This window comes from Salmo salar, chromosome 25, assembly GCF_965601325.2.
Source record: "Salmo salar chromosome 25, fSalSal1, whole genome shotgun sequence".
Taxonomy (NCBI): domain Eukaryota; kingdom Metazoa; phylum Chordata; class Actinopteri; order Salmoniformes; family Salmonidae; genus Salmo; species Salmo salar.
The window spans coordinates 7567213-7585563 of record NC_138315.1 but is presented as its reverse complement, the minus strand read 5'-3'; the positions used below and the strand labels follow the sequence as shown (position 1 = coordinate 7585563).

At 40.8% G+C, this 18351-nt stretch overlaps 1 protein-coding gene across 1 annotated transcript in view; it reads right to left on the bottom strand.

Moving 5' to 3' along the window:
• LOC106586063 (carboxy-terminal domain RNA polymerase II polypeptide A small phosphatase 1) overlaps positions 1-18351 on the bottom strand; it is a 43820-nt gene that overhangs the window by 6346 nt on the left and 19123 nt on the right. Inside the window, exons 4-7 of the mRNA XM_082969257.1 lie at positions 15113-15214; positions 8471-8527; positions 5588-5680; positions 4943-5128 (exon numbers count right to left, since the gene is read on the bottom strand). Coding sequence (XP_082825383.1) covers positions 4943-5128; positions 5588-5680; positions 8471-8527; positions 15113-15214 — 438 coding nt within the window. The remainder of the gene's footprint in view (positions 1-4942; positions 5129-5587; positions 5681-8470; positions 8528-15112; positions 15215-18351) is intronic.

Sequence of the window (18351 nt, the reverse complement as noted above, 5' to 3'; positions counted from 1 at the left end):
AGGATGGCAGGCAGGCCCAGGGTCAGGTCAGGAAGAGTGTCAAAACCAGGAGGACGAGAAAAAGAGAGACTGGGGAAAAGCAGGAGCTGAGACAAAACACTGGTTGACTTGAACAAACAAAATGAACTGGCACAGACTGACAGAAAACACAGGCATAAATACCCAGGGGATAAGTGTGGAAGATGGGCGAGACCTGGAGAGGGGTGGAGACAAGCACAAGGACAAGTGAAACAGATCAGGGTGTGACAAGGCCACTCTAAAATGTGCACACAACACAATGTCAAAGATGTCTCAAGTTTTGAGGGAGCGTGAATTTGGCATACTGACTGCAGGAATGTCCACCAGAGCTGTTGCCAGAGAATTGATTGTTCATTTCTCTACGATAAGCCGCCTACAACATTGTTTTAGAGAATTTGGCAGTACATCCAATCGGCCTCACAACCACAGACCACATGTAACCACGCCAGCCCAGGACCTCCATATCCGGCTTCTTCACCTGCGGGATCGTCTGAGACCAGCCACCCGGATAGCTGATGACATTTCTGCACAAACTGTCAGAAACCGTCTCAGGCAAGCTCATCTGCGTGCTCGCCGTACTCATCAGGGTCTTGACATGACTACAGTTCAGCGTCGTAACTGACTTCAGTGGGCAACTGCTCTCCTTCAATGGCCACTGGCACGCTGGGGAAGTGTGCTCTTCACAGAAGAAATCCGGTTTGAACTGTACCGGGGAGATGGCAGACAGCATGTATGGCGTCGTGTGGGCGAGCAGTTTGCTGATGTCAACGTTGTGAACAGAGTGCCCCATGGTGCCAGTGGGGTTATAGTATGTGCCGGCATAAGCTAGGGACAATGAACACAATTGTATTTAGATCGATGGCAATTTGAGTGCCCAGAGGTACTGTGATGAGATCCTGAGGCCCATTGTCGTGCCATTGATCCGCTGCCATCACCTCATGTTTCAGCATGATAATGCACAGCCCCATGTCAAAAGGATCTGTACACAATTCCAGGAAGCTGAAAATGTCCCAGTTCTTCCATGGTCTGCATACTCAGACATGTCACTCATTGAGCATGTTTGGGATGCTCTGGATCTATGTGTATGACAGCATGTTCCAGTTCCCGCCAACATCCAGCAACTTCTCACAGCCTTTGAGGAGGAGTGGGACAACATTCCACAGGCCACAATCAACAGCCTGATTAACTCTATGTGAAAGAGATGTGCCACACTGTATAGCCAAATATACAGAGATACAAAGATACTGACTAGTTTTCTGATCCACGCCCCTACTTTTTTTAAGGTATCTGTGACCAACAGATGCATATAAACTCAGCAAAAAAAGAAACGTCCTCTCACTGTCAACTGTGTTCATTTTCAGCAAACTTAACATGTGTAAATATTTGTATGAACATAACAAGATTCAACAACTGAGACATAAACTGAACAATTTCTGCAGACATGTGACTAACAGAAATGGAATAATGTGTCCCTGAACAAAGGGGGGGTCAAAATCAAAAGTAACCGTCAGTATCTGGTGTGGCCACCAGCTGCATTAAGTACTGCAGTTCATCTCCTCCTCATGGACTGCATCAGAGTTGCCAGTTTTGCTGTGAGATGTTACTCCACTTTTCCACCAAGACACCTGCAAGTTCCTGGACATGTCGTCTGGGGGGAATGGCCCTAGCCCTCACCATCCGATCCAACTGCTCAATGGGAACGAGATCCGGGCTCTTCGCTGGCCTTGGCAGAAATCACGCACAGAACGAGCAGTATGGCTGGTGGTATTGTCATGCTGGAGGGTCATGTCAGGATGAGCCTGCAGGAAGGGTACCACATGAGGGAGGAGGATGTCTTCCCTGTAACGCACAGTGTTGAGATTGCTTGCAATGACAACAAGCTCAGTCCAATGATGCTGTGACACACCTCCCCAGACCATGACGGACCCTCCACCTCCAAATCGATCCTGCTCCAGAGTACAGGCCTCGGTGTAATACTCAATCCTTTGACCGATAAACGCGAATCTGACCATCACACCTGGTGAGACAAAACCGCAACTCGTCAGTGAAGAGCACTTTTTGCCAGTCCTGTCTGGTCCAATAACAGTGTGTTTGTGCCCATAGGCAACATTGTTGCTGGTGATGTCTGGGGAGGACCTGCCTTACAACAGGCCTAAAAGCCCTCAGTCCATCCTCTCTCAGCCTATTGCGGACAGTTTGAGCACTGATGGAGGGATTGTGCATTCCTGGTGTAACTCGGGCAGTTGTTGTTGCCATCCGGTACTTGTCCCGCAGGCGTGATGTTCAGATGTACCGATCCTGTGCAGGTGTTGTTACACGTGGTCTACCACTGCAAGGATGATCAGCTGTCCGTCCTGTCTCCCTGTAGCGCTGTCTTAGGCGTCTCACAGTACGGACATTGCAATTTTTGGCCCTCGCCACATCTGCAGTCCTCATGCCTCCTTGCAGCATGCCTAAGGCACGTTCACGCAGATGAGCAGGGACCCTGGGCATCTTTCTTTTGGTGTTTTTCAGAGTCAGTAGAAAGGTCTCTTTCGTGTCCTAAGCTTTCATAACTGTGACCTTAATTGCCTATGGTCTGTAAGCTGTTAGTGTCTTAACGACCGTTCCACAGGTGCATGCTCATTAATTGTTTATGGTTCATTGAACAAGCATAGGAAACAAATGGATTTTGGGATTTTTTTAAACTAATTATCTTTGAAAGACAAGGTCCTGAAAAAGGGACATTTTTTTGTTGTTGCTGAGCTTATGTATTCCCAATCATGTGAAATCCATAGATTAGGGCGTAATCAATTTATTTCAATTGAGTGACTTCCTGAAATGAACTGAAACTCAGTAAAATCTTAGAAGTTGTTTCATGTTGAGTTTATATTTTTGTTAAGAGTACCTAACTATGGAAGCTGCAGACATTTTGCAGAGAGAACATCAGTTATACAGATATAGGATCTTAAATTGATAACCCTGTTGCAGGGGAACTTTCCTGCAATGCAAGACATTTTCAACTTCTGAAGTTCTTAATTTCCACTTTGACATTTCAGACTTGATTTTCACATTCGAAAAAGGTATCAGCCTTTACAAAAATGTAAATTAATTATAATCCACATTTCCAGTTGATGCAGGATTATTTTGAAATTAAGATCCAACATCTGTATCACACATGCTGTTCTCAAAATATATACTGAAAAAATCTGTCTAACTTAAAGAAGTGTTCAGTGAAAGAAAGAAACGTTGAAAATAAGCTAAAACTTAAAAAATATCAACTATCACTAAAGACTTTAAGTTTTAGGTTATTTTCAACTTCTCCAGGGGGTTATCGTTTCCTCCAAACTGTTTTACAATTTGTTAGCAAGTTATGCAGCAATGTCCAACATATCTTGGCTAGCATGTTTGGAGAATGTAGGAATGTTAGTGGAAACAGACTGTATTAGTTAGCGGTGCATTGAAAAGCAAGCGACCTAAACAACCCTAGCGACCGAAACAACTATCACCATATATCAAAGCTTTCCTGTTTGGAAAATTATTTGAAATCAGTAGCTAGGTTTCCATCCAATTTGCGATAGTTTTATGGAAATCTTCTAAAACTCTGCATAAAACAAAAACACATGAGCTAACGAAGGAACTGAGAATTTAACTGGGCTTCTTCTACAGAAATTTAATGTACCTTTCACTTGATAGTAGGAAACTTGATAGTCGACTTTCCTGTCAGCGCTTGGTTATGGCGATATCTATATGAGTGCAACTGCCTCTTCTTTATATCCACTGGATGCTGTTTATCATTGCGTATTCTGCTTTATTACAGGTGAATGTTTTTGCAAATATAATTGTGTTCATTATCAGATAAAGAGCTGGACGTCACTGGCAACGCGGATAACGCAACATTGCCTTCTGTTCATTTACAAAGCTCTCGTGGAGAACCGATTTAAGTAAAACAGCATTTAGTTTTTACGCACCACATACATGGAACAAATTTCAGAATACTCTACAATTGGATACACTAGTGTCTTTTGGGCATTTCAGGACATTGGGAAATGACCTGTTCACAGAGGAATGTACATGTTTTTTATACTGTAATTGTATTTATCATGCTCCCGCTGTCACGCCTGCTCCAGCTATTTCCCACTGGGGCTCGAGGGCGCCAGGCTCCCCAGCATTACGCACTCCTGCCGCCATCATTACGCACACCTGCTTCACTCGTCATGCGCATCAGCGACCATTTGGACTCAATCACCTGTGTTATTTCCTTCCCTATATCTGTCTGTCCCCCAGCGCTGTTCCCAGCTTCGCATTAACGTTCGTATGTCGTTTTATTACCCGTGTGCTGACGCTGTTCCTCTCTTGTTCCTTGTCTGTTCCTCATTAAATGTTTGACTCCCCGTACCTGCTTCTCGACCCCAGCGTCGGTCCTTACACCCGCCTTTGATTGTAATAATTGTGTCACTAATTCCCTATTATGTACTTTGTATTTTTATGATGAATTATGTGAATCAGGGCTCCCTTGTAAAAGAGACATCGGTGTCAATGGGACTTTGATGAATAAATAAAGTTTGAATAATAATAATAATAATAATAATAATAATAATTAGGTAACCCGCGCTTTTCTCATGCTTTTCAGAAACTGATCAAATCCATATCCTCTAACAGTGCTACATTCTATCAAGCCAGGTTATTCTGGACTTTGTTAAATAACCATGCTTGGAGGAAACAACAACAATCTAGGGAATATGAAAGTAGTAAGTAAACACCCCTTTGAAGGTTCCCTTTCAATGGCAATGCCATTGAACACACTTAAAGAGGAAATTACACATTTTTAGCACCTCAGATACCTCAGATACTACTGTTGTGCAGTTTTTCCTTTATCTGCAATTGATTAAATTGAGAGGTTAGTATTATAGTATACAGGTAGATAGAAGTAGGAATGCCATACAGCATTATCAGGGTGGAAGATGTAGGAGGCTGGGGAGTTGTCTACAATGATGACTTTGTTGAGGTCCCTGCCCAGCCGACTCAGGTCTTTAACATAGTTTCCCTGGTGGAACACGCAGGACTCCCGGAAAAGACGGTGTCGGAAGGCACCCCATTTATCCAGCAGGTCGGAGACTGGATCGGCATACTGGCACAAAAGGAAAACACACACAACATTGTCCCTGATGTTATGTCACAGAAAGATGTGTGTGTGTCTACACATTTATTATGAAATATGTGTGTATGGCTGAATAACAGATTAGAATGGCAGTGCAAAGTTTCTAAGAATTCGAAACATAACATGTCAAACACGCGTCACAGTCGTAAAGGGGAAGTTTAGTATTTTAGATGGCCCCATCACTTCCATTGATTTTTAGCTAGCGGTGACTAAAGTTAGCTGAAGCTTGTAGTGGCTGTTTAAAGAAAACCAAACCATGCATTACAGTTTCTCCTTGTCCATTGACTACTTTCAGGGTGAGGACCATCTGACATCAACGTTGTAAAATCATGAACTTCCCTTTAAGGCTAGTACTTGTTAGATCCTGTCAACCTTTAATTTAATAAAACCTTTAGATATGTCAATCAGCATTTAGTTTAATGAACTGACCTTGGATAAACTGGCAGTGAACAGAACACACTCAAACAACTCCCCCATTCTTTTGAGATACTCATCCACATTGGGTCGTTTCAACACGTACACCTGAGGTAATAAAAACAAGACATATGGAAATACTCTGGATTATTTGCAAAAAGTTTACGTACACTTGTTTTTGCCAAAGATGTTAATGCTTTAAACAACCTTTTTAAATGATCTTAAATAATTTTTGAGCGAGAAATGCGCCTACTCCCCCTCATCTGTGACTTTTGGCTACACCTTGCTATGCGTGTCCAGCTTTACTGCTATGGGATGCCAGATGATATTGAGGTTAATGGGATGGGACATAAAAAGAGAGTGGGGAGAGACTGAAAGAGAGGTTAACACCTTTGACAGCATATCAGACTTCTTTAGAAATGAACAATCATAAATGCCACATATTACCCTAAATGTCCATGTGGAATAGTCAATCAGGTGCAGCTAGGGTTGCAAAGCTACTGGTAATTTATCAAAGTTACCAGAATCATATTATTCGTATATATGCACACTGAACAAAAATGTAAACGCAACAATTTCAATGATTTTACCCAGTTACAGTTCATATAAGGAAAACAGTCAATTAAAATAAATTCATTAGGCCCAAATCTATGGATTCCACACTACTGGGCAGAGGCGCAGCCATGGGTGGACCTGGGAGGGCAAAGGCCCACCCACTGGGGAGCCAGGCCCAGCCAATCAGACTGAGTTTTTCCCCACAAAAGGCCTTTATTACAGAGAGAAATACTCCTCAGTTTCATCAACTGTCTGGGTGGCTGGGCTCAGACGATCCTGCATGTGAAGAAGCCAGATGTGGAGGTTCTGGGCTGTCGGGGCTACACATGGTCTGCGGTTGTGAGGCCGGTTGGACGTACTGCCAAATTCTCTAAAACGACATCGGAGGCAGCTTACGGCAGAGAAATGAACATTCAATTCTCTGGCAACAGCTGTGGTGGACATTCCTGCATTCTGCATGCCAATTGCACGCTCCTTCAAAACTTGAGACATCTGTGGCATTGTGTTGTGTGACAAAACTGCACATTTTTGTGGCCTTTTACTGTCCCCAACACAAGGTGCACCTATGTAATGATCATGCTGTTAATCAGCTTCTTGATATGCCACACCTGTCAGGTGGATGGATTATCTTGGCAAAAGGGGATTTGATCCCTAACAGGGATGTAAACAAATTTGTGCAAAACATTTTAGAGAAATACACTTTTTGTGCGTATGGAACCTTTCTGTGATCTTTTATTTCAGCTCATGAAACATGGGACCGACACTTGACATGTTGCGTTTATATTTTTGCTCTGTATGGTATTCATTTTTTATATCTGTCCATATAATCCATGCGTTTCTAGTGGATAAGGCATATGGTTCAAGAAAAAATTACCTAATTAATGAAAAAAAGCATCTTATCAACAATGGCATTATTTTCAATTAACTCAGCAACTTTTCAAACTTTTGATTTTTCACAACTGCCACCAGTTTGGCACCAACACATTCACAACAATGACATATTGACATAGTAAAAGAAAAAGTAAGTGTATAAAAAAAATATAAGGGATATTTCATGCTGAAACCCTCATATTAAACACAAATGGTATCACTAAGTAAATTTTTTATATCAGGGATGGGCAACTTAGTGGCCCGACCCTCGGATCAATTTCCGTCCCTCAGATCAATTTACATTCAATCAGGGTCTCAACTTACTGTTGCGACATAGAATAGTAGAATACACAAGGTGCAATTTCAAAATTTGGTTGTGCATAAAAACATTTTCTCTTGTTATGACAGTCACTGATATTCACTCAATTAGCCCATTTCAGGTAATATTTTTAGATTGGAAAATTAGGCTAGTGGCCAGCTATCTAAACTAATAGTAATTAAGGTCGAATTAGAGTTCAGATTTGTTATGGCCCCCACCCCCATCAAAGTTGGCCATCCCTGGTTTATAATAAGCATAATGCTTTACAGCTTTGTAATTCTTTTTTAAATTATTTTATTTGATTATTTTATATATTGTACATGTGATAAAGCCACACAGAGGGACATAGATAATTACAGACACCTGTGATAATCTGAAGTACCCAAAAAGCCACCAGAAGTAATCTTGTAAAATTCCCCAAAATCCTTCAAAAGTTTACAGTAATATACCCTACCTTTGCAACTCTAGGTGCAGCCTATTATCTGTATATGGAAAGATATGCCTGTCAATATAGAACTTTAACTCAATTTCTGCTCACATCCATTTCTCAAAAGAACATGACGCTATCGGCCTTGTTCCTGAACCAAGTCATCCCGAATAGGCTGTGCCCACTTAAACAAGCCTATCCTGGATTACTTGAAACAGACCCAGGCCCGGGGTATAAAACAGGAGTGTTCTTCTGTCTTCTGTCTGGAGTTAGCCTTTAAACTAGGCAAAACTACAGCAGTTCCTGCAATCTCCGATGTGATCTCCTATGGACTGGGCAGAATATGCGCTAGGGACTGAGATTGATGGGCCCAGTGATTTCTAAGAAGCCAGTCATACTTCCTTGTTTCATCAGCCCACAGAAATAGCCACCTGCTGCTAGGATCCGTCAACAGAGAAGGCCAAAGCTCTGTCAGATAGCTAGCCTAGCGCACCGGCGCTAAAGCACAGAGTCACCGAGTAAACAGTGGTGGAAAAAAGGTTTGAACTAATTAAACGCTTTCATAACGAAGGAGAGGCCTTCCAACATAGCATGGATATCATGGAGATTAGATTCTATAATTTTATTTGAGGTCATGGCCACTTTACTGCTCCTTTCATTGTGGCACTATGAAGGAGAGAACCTGTGAAAAAGGCTAAGAATTGAAACTGAAAAGAGTCGCACTTACCTGGTGAACTGTTCCATCAATTTCTACTGGAATGATAAAATCAGCATTGTTCACGGGCTGTTGGGAGCAAGAACATTACATTTAAGAAACAAGTACGGAACAGTGTGTTTGAATTAAGACATTAAACATGTGCTTTACAAGCTTGTACGGAACACATTAACTCTAGTTTGTGGGGGTTTTTATGTAAAAAAAAACATGTTTGAATTAAGTCATTAAAACATGTGCTTTACAAGCTTGTAAAGACTGTAAAGCAAAAATAAAAGGCTCACCATCAGCGACTTCAGAATTAACAGTATGTAAGTAATATGTTTCCATTCGAGACACTGAAATATAATGTATTTGACAACACCTATAAAAGTGTGATTTATTTAGATGGGTCTTCTACCTAAAACAAGTCTCTCAAATGTTAGGTTAGTCACGAGTACGTGCTATGCAGGACACCATGACCTAAATTCATAGTCTATTCATAGTCTATGAAGTAATGTTGAGCCGAGCATAACATGCATTACATACATTAGAAAGTATTCATACCCCTTGACTTTTTCCACATTTTGTTGTGTTACAGCCTGAATTTTAAATTTTGTTGTCACTGGCCTACACAAAATACCCCATAATGTCAAAGTGGAATTACAAATTAAGCTGAAATGTCTTGAGTCAATAAGTATTCAACCCCTTTGTTACGGCAAGCATAAATAAGTTCAGGAGTACAAATTTGCTTAACAAGTCACATAATAAGTTGCAATAATAGTGTTTAACATGATTTTTGAATGACTACCTCATCTCTGAACCTCACACATACAATTATCTGTAATGTCAATCAGTCGAGCAGTGAATTTCAAACACAGATTCAACCACAAAGACCAGAGAGGTTTTCCTATGCCTCACAAAGAAAGGCATCTATTGGTAGATAGGTAAAAATAAAAAAGCTGACATTTAACATCCCTTTGAGCATGGTGAAGTTATTAATTACACTTTGGATTTTGTGTCATTGCACCCAGTCACTAAAAAGATACAGACGTCCTTCCTAACTCAGTTGCCGGAGAGGAAGGAAACAGTTCAGGGATTTCACCATGAGGCCAAAGGTGACTTTAAAACAGTTACAGAGTTTAATGGCGGTGATAGGAGAAAACTGAAGATGGATCAACAACATTGTAGTTACTCCACAATGCTAACCTAATTGACAGAGTGAAAAGGAAGCCTGTACAGAATAAAAATATATACAGTACCAGTCAAAAGTTTGGACACACCTACTTATTCAAGGGATTTCTTTATTTGTGACTCACCACCTGGATTCGGTCTTATGTAGCAAAATGTGAAATTGTGTTTTTTACATTGGATAAAAGCAGAGCCTCAGAGCTACAAAATGGTATATCATCCACTGCATTTGAGGAACAATGGGAACGTAATTATGCTTTGAAAGTTGATCAACTTGTAAACTCACTTTTGAGAAAATCACCTTTGAATGTTTTGGCATCTAGTGAAGAGCTCTTCTTTGTCTACACCCATTCAGCATCATTCACACCCTCTTAAGCTTTAGCCCCTCCCATCTCGTTTCGCTCTCAGAGCGCACATTTGACGCTCTGGCCGATGATTTGTTTACGTTTGGATAACATGAAAACAGCCTAACCAGCTCTGTTGGCAACAATTTAATTATGCTTTTTTGCAGACGTTTAATGACACCAGCCATATTCAACGGATGTTGTACAGATGTCATGTAACGTTAGCTAACGAGCCAGCCAGCTAAGGTTAGCTAGTTAAACAACAATGAACAAAGTGTCAACACAGCTAACTACAAAAGCAAACAGCTCTGGGAAATTAATAATAACGTCCGCTAGGGAGCTTGCCAGCTAACTTTAGCTACCTAGCTAACAGTACACTTTAGCTTAAGTCATATAGCTAGCTAGGTAAACAATGAACCTAGCTAGGTAAACAACATTTAAGATCACACACGTCACATAACGTTAGCTAACGAGCCAGCCAGCTAACGTTAGCTAGTTAAACAACAACGATCAAAGTGGCAACAATGCCTAACATTAGGCTCTAATAACAAAAGCAAACAGCTCTGGGAAACAAATAATAACGTCAGCTAGGAAGCCAGCCAGCTAATGTTAGCTAAATAGCTAACAGTACACTTTAGCTTAAGAGATATAGCTAGCTAGGTAAACAATGAACCTAGCTAGGTAAACAATATTTAAGATCACGCATGTCACGTAACGTTAGCTAACGAGCCAGCCAGCTAACGTTAGCTAGTTAAACAACAACGAACAAAGTGGCAACAATGCCACAGTGCTGGGAGCTAACTAACCAGGTCCAATGTTAGCTAGCTAACATTAGACTCTAACTAGAAAAGCAAACGGCTCTGGGAAACAAATAACAACGTCAGCTAGGGAGCCAGCCAGCTAATGTTAGCTAGCTAACAGTACACTTTAACTTGAAATTAAACCACTTTCTGTCAAAATTAGAAACGTGTAATATATGAAAATGTAGCTAGCTAATTCTAGACTATCTTACCTGCATACATCAGCATGCATTATGGACGCATCTCCCTGTCAGGGATGCCACCCCGGTTGCCCTTAGTTTGAAGATGTAACCCGGAGATAGGTGTTTTCTTCATCTCTTTAGCTATCATACTCTAATTCCACTGATTTCAAAACTTGATCCTCCAGAAAATGGAAAGCAACACCTATGCAGCTCCACTAAACAATACATTTAGAAAAAAGCCGCGTTCAACAGGATTACCAACACAGACTGACGAGCTCAAATAGACAGACGCCTTCGATATGGTAGACCAATCCGAACTCTTCTCTCGGCATGTCCAGCCCACTTATTATCTCCGCCAATCATGGCTTGTGGGAAGATTGCTGATTTTTTCTGTGGCTTAACCAACAAGGCTTGCAATTTAACAATTTGATTCGTATTTACAGATGGCATACAAGTTTGTTATTAAGGCACATGAAAGTTCACATGTTCGAGAAGGCATTTCTGCCAAAAAAACGCATTTTGATAAAAAACTTTTTTTTACATTCAAATGGCTCTCCTGTGAAGTCGTGACTTGCGACATACGTCTAGTTTCCTGAATCGGGTCACAGAAGATAGCCCTGTTTGGTACAAGACCAAGTCCATATTACGGGCAAGAACAGATTGAATAAGCAAAGGGAAACGACAGTCCATCATTACTAAAAGACATGAAGGTCAGTCAATCTGGAAAATGTCAAGAACTTTGAAAGTTTCTTCAAGTGCAGTTGCAAAAACCATCAAGCGCTATGAGGAAACTGGCTCTCATGAGGACCGCTACAGGAAAGGAAAACCCAGAATTACCTCTGCTGCAGAGAATAAGTTCATTAGCTACCAGCCGCAGAAATTGCAGCCCAAAAAAATGCTTCACAGATTTCAATTCACAGACACATCTCAACATCAACTGTTCAGAGGAGACTGTGTGAAATAAGGCTTTCATGGTCGAATTGCTGCAAAGAAACCACTACTAAAGGACAACAATAATAAGAAGTGAATTGCTTGGGCCAAGAAACATGAGCAATGGACATTAGACCGGTGGAAATCTGTCCTTTTGTCTGATGAGTCCAAATTTGAGATTTTTGGTTCCAACCACCGTGTCTTTGTGAGACGCGGTGTGGGTGAACGGATGATCTCCGCATGTGTGGTTCCCACCGTGAAGCATGGAGGAGGAGGTGTGACGGTGTGTGGGTGCTTTTCTTGTGACACTGTCTGTGATTTATTTAGAATTCAAGGCACAATTAACCAGCATGGCTACCACAGAATTCTGCAGCAATATACCATCCCATCTGGGTTGCGCTTAGTGGGACTATCATTTGTTTTTTAACAGGACAATGACCCAACACACTTCCAGGCTGTGCAAGGGCTATTTCGCCAAGAAGGAGAGTGATGGAGTGCTGCATCAGATGACCTGGCCTCCACAATCACCCTACCTCAACCCAATTGAGATGAGTTGGACCCAGAGTGAAGGAAAAGCAGCCAACAAGTGCTCAGCATATGTGGGAACTCCTTCAAGACTGTTGGAAAAACATCCCAAGTGAAGCTGGTTGAGAGAATGCCAAGAGTGTGCAAAGCTGTCATCAAATGTCTAAAAACATGTTTTCACTGTCATTATGGGGCATTACTGTGTGTCGATGGGTGAGAGAAAAACATATATTTAATCAATTTTGAATTCAGGATGTAAGACAACAAAATGTGGAATAAGTCAAGGGGTATGAACACTTTCTGAAGGCACCGTATATGCATGGGTTTTGTTAAATACACATGTGACTAGTTCGAATGCTTTCAAGGTTTTACTTGACAATTTTTGACTGCATGCCACATCTGACACCAAGTCAGAATTTGATGGCAGCTTATTTTGGAGAGAGACTTTCTTTTGCTCTGTGGAAGATCTACCAGCACACCAGATGTGTTCACATCACTAGCTACCTCATGGTAATTGATTCACATGCATAGATAGCAAAATCATTTCAAATCCATTTAACATATGTCAGTGATTCCACCACTAACATGACCGTAGTAGCCATCCAGACATCCAGGTCAGTGAGCACAGGGTTGATGCCAATCTGAAGTCACTCGTAAATAAAACACAGAGACACATTTTTAAAACTACTCTGTAACATGTCATTAAAGAGTATTGAAAATCAAGTTTTCGACTTTGTATTGGTAGTCTAGTTGAATACATAAACCCAAATGTACAGTATTACTCTAAAATCAAAGTTGCCATATTATGGAAGCAAACAAGCCAACTTAAGTTAGAATAGGACAAACTGTATATCTCTCAGAGAATAGGACATGAAATATATATCTCTGAGAATAAACATCTTTCATTTACTATACGTACCCCTCCTTTTTGGACAATCAATCCCATTACATACACACTACACCTTGTGACTCGCCTTCAATAAAATGCTGCCACTTTCATTGACAGTTTAAACCTGTGGCCTATCTTGTGACATTCTTTGGGACAGATTGTGATTAGATGGCCAAGACCACCTGTCATTATACCCATTATGCAGCCAATCGTGGATATACCGAGTAGCATAGATAAGAATACTCGCTAGAAGCGAGTTTAATGGTAACTGCGGTTGATTATCAAAATAAACATTAATTAACATCAATTAACATTCCAAATAAATCTGATCACTGTAACGTCTGCTTCCAACTCACACTCTCAAACACAGATCCCCTGAACGCAGCTCACTTTCCAGCCCACTTTCCAGCTCACTCTCAAACACATAGATCCCCTGAAAGCAGTTCACTTTCCAGCTCACACTTTCAAACACATAGATGCCCTGAACGCAGCTCACTCTCCAGATCCCAATCACCTGAATTCTGATCACCTGTTCACATACCTGTATGTCATTTACACACACAATTTAGTTCAGTTCATTGCACCCCATCTTTGTGAGGTATTGTTTGTTTTTGTCCACATTCTATTCAGAGCGCTGCCCCCCCCCCCCCCCCCCCCCCCCAACCCCAATATATATTAGTTCTCCCGTGTATTGTAGTTTTGGCAATCTTCTTTAGCCTATTCCCTTTCTGTACTTTTGCCTATCAGATTTCCTGTTATCAACCTCTTGCCTGATCGCCCGGACTACGTTATTAGCCTTTTCCCCTGCCTGTACTGTTACCTTTTTGGATTCCCTGTGTTTGACCTTCTGCCTGTCCCTGGACAATGCTACCTGCCTCCTCCTGTGGTCCTTTACTAAATAAACACCTGCTGCGCCCTGCGCTTGAAACCAGCACTCTGTCTCACATCATACTCATTACAATCACAATGGATACATGACACAAATATAGGAAAGTTGTAAACAGGAAGGGACATGTCACACAATATTTGATATGGACTATAATTTCAATACCAGGTGTAAAAGGTTACTTGGAATTCAAATGTATTCTTTAAAGGGATAGTGCGAGACTTTGACAATTACTTACCCAGAGTCAGATGAACTCATAGATACCATTTTTATGTCTGTGTGCAGTTTGAGGGAAGTGAAGGTAGTTTCTAGAGCCATTACTAACTAGCGTCAGTGCAATGACTAGAAGTCTATGGGATCAGCTAGCTGATTGCGCTTACTCTAGACACCAGTTAGACCTCTCACTCAAACCCTTGTCATTTTTTTGTCTCATGTTGCACCTACCCCAAACTTACCATGAATATTGTTATTATGTTACTGGATGTATTAAGAGTATTTTCAGATGTTGTTATTGACAAATGCTGCGAAGACTACAGTAAATGTAAAAAATGCTAATAAAATCAACAGTGTAATGTTTGGATTCAGTCTTGCGTCAAGTGAACTGTTGTGTCCTCACCTTTCATCTGATAATTACCCGATAATATTCCAAAATGTTCCCTTTTAATTGCTACCATGGTTATGCATATTTTTCTCATGTTTATTCTGCTAGAAACACTAAAATGTTTCCCTATCCATAAAGGCCAATTCCCACAAGTGTAAAGGGTTAAGAAATTCATATTGATATGGACAAAGAAAAACAATTCTCTTTATCAAATAAATTATAATATTTACATTTTGCTTTACTAATTAGTATAAAAGAGAGAGTGGAAATCAATCAAGTATTCTCTGTTAGCGTTTGTCCTCAAAGAGCGGGTCACTCACGTCAGCTTACCTTGAATGAACTGTGCACTAATGTTTCATCCAAATCAATCACCACACAGATCTTCCCTGAGTCTTGTGACTTGATTTGAGGTAGCAGAGGTTTTGCCGAGACCTGAAAACAAATAGTTAGATGTTAGGTCAATGAACAGCCAAATGATGCCATCATATTCATAGATGCAAATTGGATTACTTTGTTATGTTTGTGCCAATCAAGACTACACTGTGGCATGATGCAAAAACACATTAAAAAGTGTGTGTGTGGGTCATGAATTAAACTGACGATTAATAACATTACCTCATGAATTTGTAGTGAGAAAACACACTGGGAAAAGGTTTGCTTGTGAGGTTGAGATAATTGAATTATAGAAGAGCATGTCCATAAGGGGGCATAAGAAAGCTATTTCCCAACAGCTGGTGTTCTGTTGATGGAAAAGTAAATATCAATGTGACTATAGACTGTCATGGGTCTGTGGACTGACTATGAGTTAACCATTCCCTTATCAAGTGGTCCATTTTTTATTTTTTATTTAACGTTTATTTAACTAGGCAAGTCAGTGAAGAACAAATTCTTATTTACAATGACGGCTTACCAAAAGGCAAAAGGCCTCCTGTGGGGACGGAGGCTGGGATTAATAAAATAAAAATAAAATATAAATATAGGACAAAACACACATCACGACAAGAGAGACAACACTACATAAAGAGAGACCTAAGACAACAACATAGCAAGGCAGCAACACTGTGAAACCAACTCTACTAGCAAGAGGAAATGTGATGACCAAATAAGCATCCTATAAACACTGTGCAATTCAAATGTCTTTGCCCCAGCAGAGTAAATAACCAGGTCAGGAGGAGAGTAGATCATATCTTTTATAGTTTGACATAAATACCATCTGGACATAAGAACCTTATGTTCAGCCACATTCTCCTCTATTTTAGTTCTGTTGTCACAAATTTGATCCAAAGCCAACACTTCCAAAGCTAACACTGAATGGACAATATGTAAAAAAAAAATAAGCCTAATATTTAGACAAACACATTTCACTCTTTTCTCTGGCAAATTTCAGTTTGTTGTCACTCCATGCGAAACGTTCATTTTACACACTTCTGAAATTTGAAAGCGGAGCGTTGATCAAATTAGGTGCATGTCACAGCTATTCCAGCGGATTTCAAGCACGGTTTAAAGATCTTGTAATACCTGTTCTCTAGGTGGGACGCAGTACTCGCATTCACAGGACTCAAAGGACTCATCGTCACTCAGCTCCTCCTCAGACTCCTCACTTAGTTGTTCAGAGGCCACAATCTTAAAAAATTCATGCAACTGAATTTTCTCATCCAGCTCACTTTGTTCAGAGGGCTCTGTTTGTTCGGCGTGATGTGCAAGTGGCTCGCGGTCTATGGAGTCTTTACTATGTTCAGCACCATCAAGAGGGAGGCTTGTTTTCTCAGACACCTGCTCTGAAAGGTCCTCTGACTCTGGGCGTTGGAGATGCTCTGATACACCATTGTGTTCATCCCAGTTCTGAGACAGATATGGTGTGTTTAGCTGCTCACACAATTCAGATGACTTGTTTTGCTCATCTATCTCTTCGGAAGAGGTTGTGGAGGAATCAGTTTGATCCCCATTGAATTCAATACCATCAGGCATAGCTGGTTTGCTTCCTTCAGTGCATAATGCAGTGTCTTTGGTTATAACCTCAAATGATTCAGGGGATTCATTCTCCTCAGCACATGGTGCATCATTCTTTCCCTCTTCAGTGCAGACTCCATCTTTAAAATGTGTCTCAGGAGTGCTGTCATAATCCATTTCTTCATTACACTGATCATGAGAGTCTTCTTCAGTACAGAATCCATTAGCTTCTTGATTAACATTAGATTCATTGGCTTCACTTTGATATTCATGGTGCTCTTCAGCACTTGGTTCACAGGCCTCAGTGCATAGTGCATTATCTTCCTCTTCGGTAGAAAATTGTGTATGTTCACTGTCATATGCATCGCAATCTTTATCACACGGCCCATAGGATCCATAAGCTTTGTCTTCAGCATATTGTTTGTATAATTCGTCTTCTGCGACGCATATTGTCTGGTATTCTTCATCACAAGTTTTCTCTTCTTCAAAGCATGGTTCATAAGTTTGATCATTTTGGCTCTCATATGCTTCCTCATCTTCAACAGAAGACACATCAGAAGAGGATCCATGAGATGCTTCATCTGCACTGTGTTCGTCGTACTTGTTGTCCTCATCAACTAAGGGTACATTGGCCTGAGCGTCACCAGCTTTATTTTCAGCAATGCAAAGTTCATCTTCCTCAACAAAGGGCTCATAGGCCTCAGCCTCAATAGCATTGTCTTCTGCTACAAAAGCTTCATAAAACTCAACTTCATAAGCTGTGGCTTCTTCAAAACAAGATTCACATGATTCCTCATCTGCAAAGGATCCAGAGGTGGATGTCTCATCATCAGCACAGTCTTCATTAAATTGTCCATCCTCAGCACAAGTATCATAAGATTCATCAACTTCTTCCACTTCTTGACTAAAAACTTCAAGCCCTTTTTTGGCGCAGGGCATTTGTGTTTCTTCCTCATTCATAATGGACACATGAGTTTTGCGTTGTTCAAAAAACAGCTCATGCACCCCTCCCCCTTCAAAACAGGAGGTATAAGGTCGCCTTTGGGCAAAAGTATAAGTATCCTCTTTATCAAATAAGTCAAAGAATTCCTCAACAACGACTGCATCCGAGTGAGGTTTGTCTTCATCAGCATTGCTTTCCTCACATTCTACCACAACTGCACAATTATCAAATGATTCCCATATATCTGAACTGGATTTGTCCTGTGCTCCTTCTTCCACCAATGCTTCATAGGATTCAGCTGAATCAGTTAATGGGTCTGAATTTATACTGTCATAAATCAAAGATTCAAAAGACCTTGTTTCAATGGATGAGCACTCAGAAGACTTGTCTTCCTCATAATAAAATGAACTGCTAGGCTCATAGCATTTGTCATTTGTGCTTTCATGTTCACAAGGATAGCTCTCACAAGAATTAAATCGCTCAGAGAGCTCACACTGTACACTTGTCTCTCTTTGCTCATAGACAGTGTTTTGCAGTTCACAGTGCTCAGAGGGCATATCATATTCAGCAGATTGATGATTGCTTTGTTCAACAAGCAGAGTTTGCTCAGAAGGTTCATGAACTTCAGAGACATGTCTACTTTCATTGGGAGAATCTTGTTCAGCATAGTGTTGAG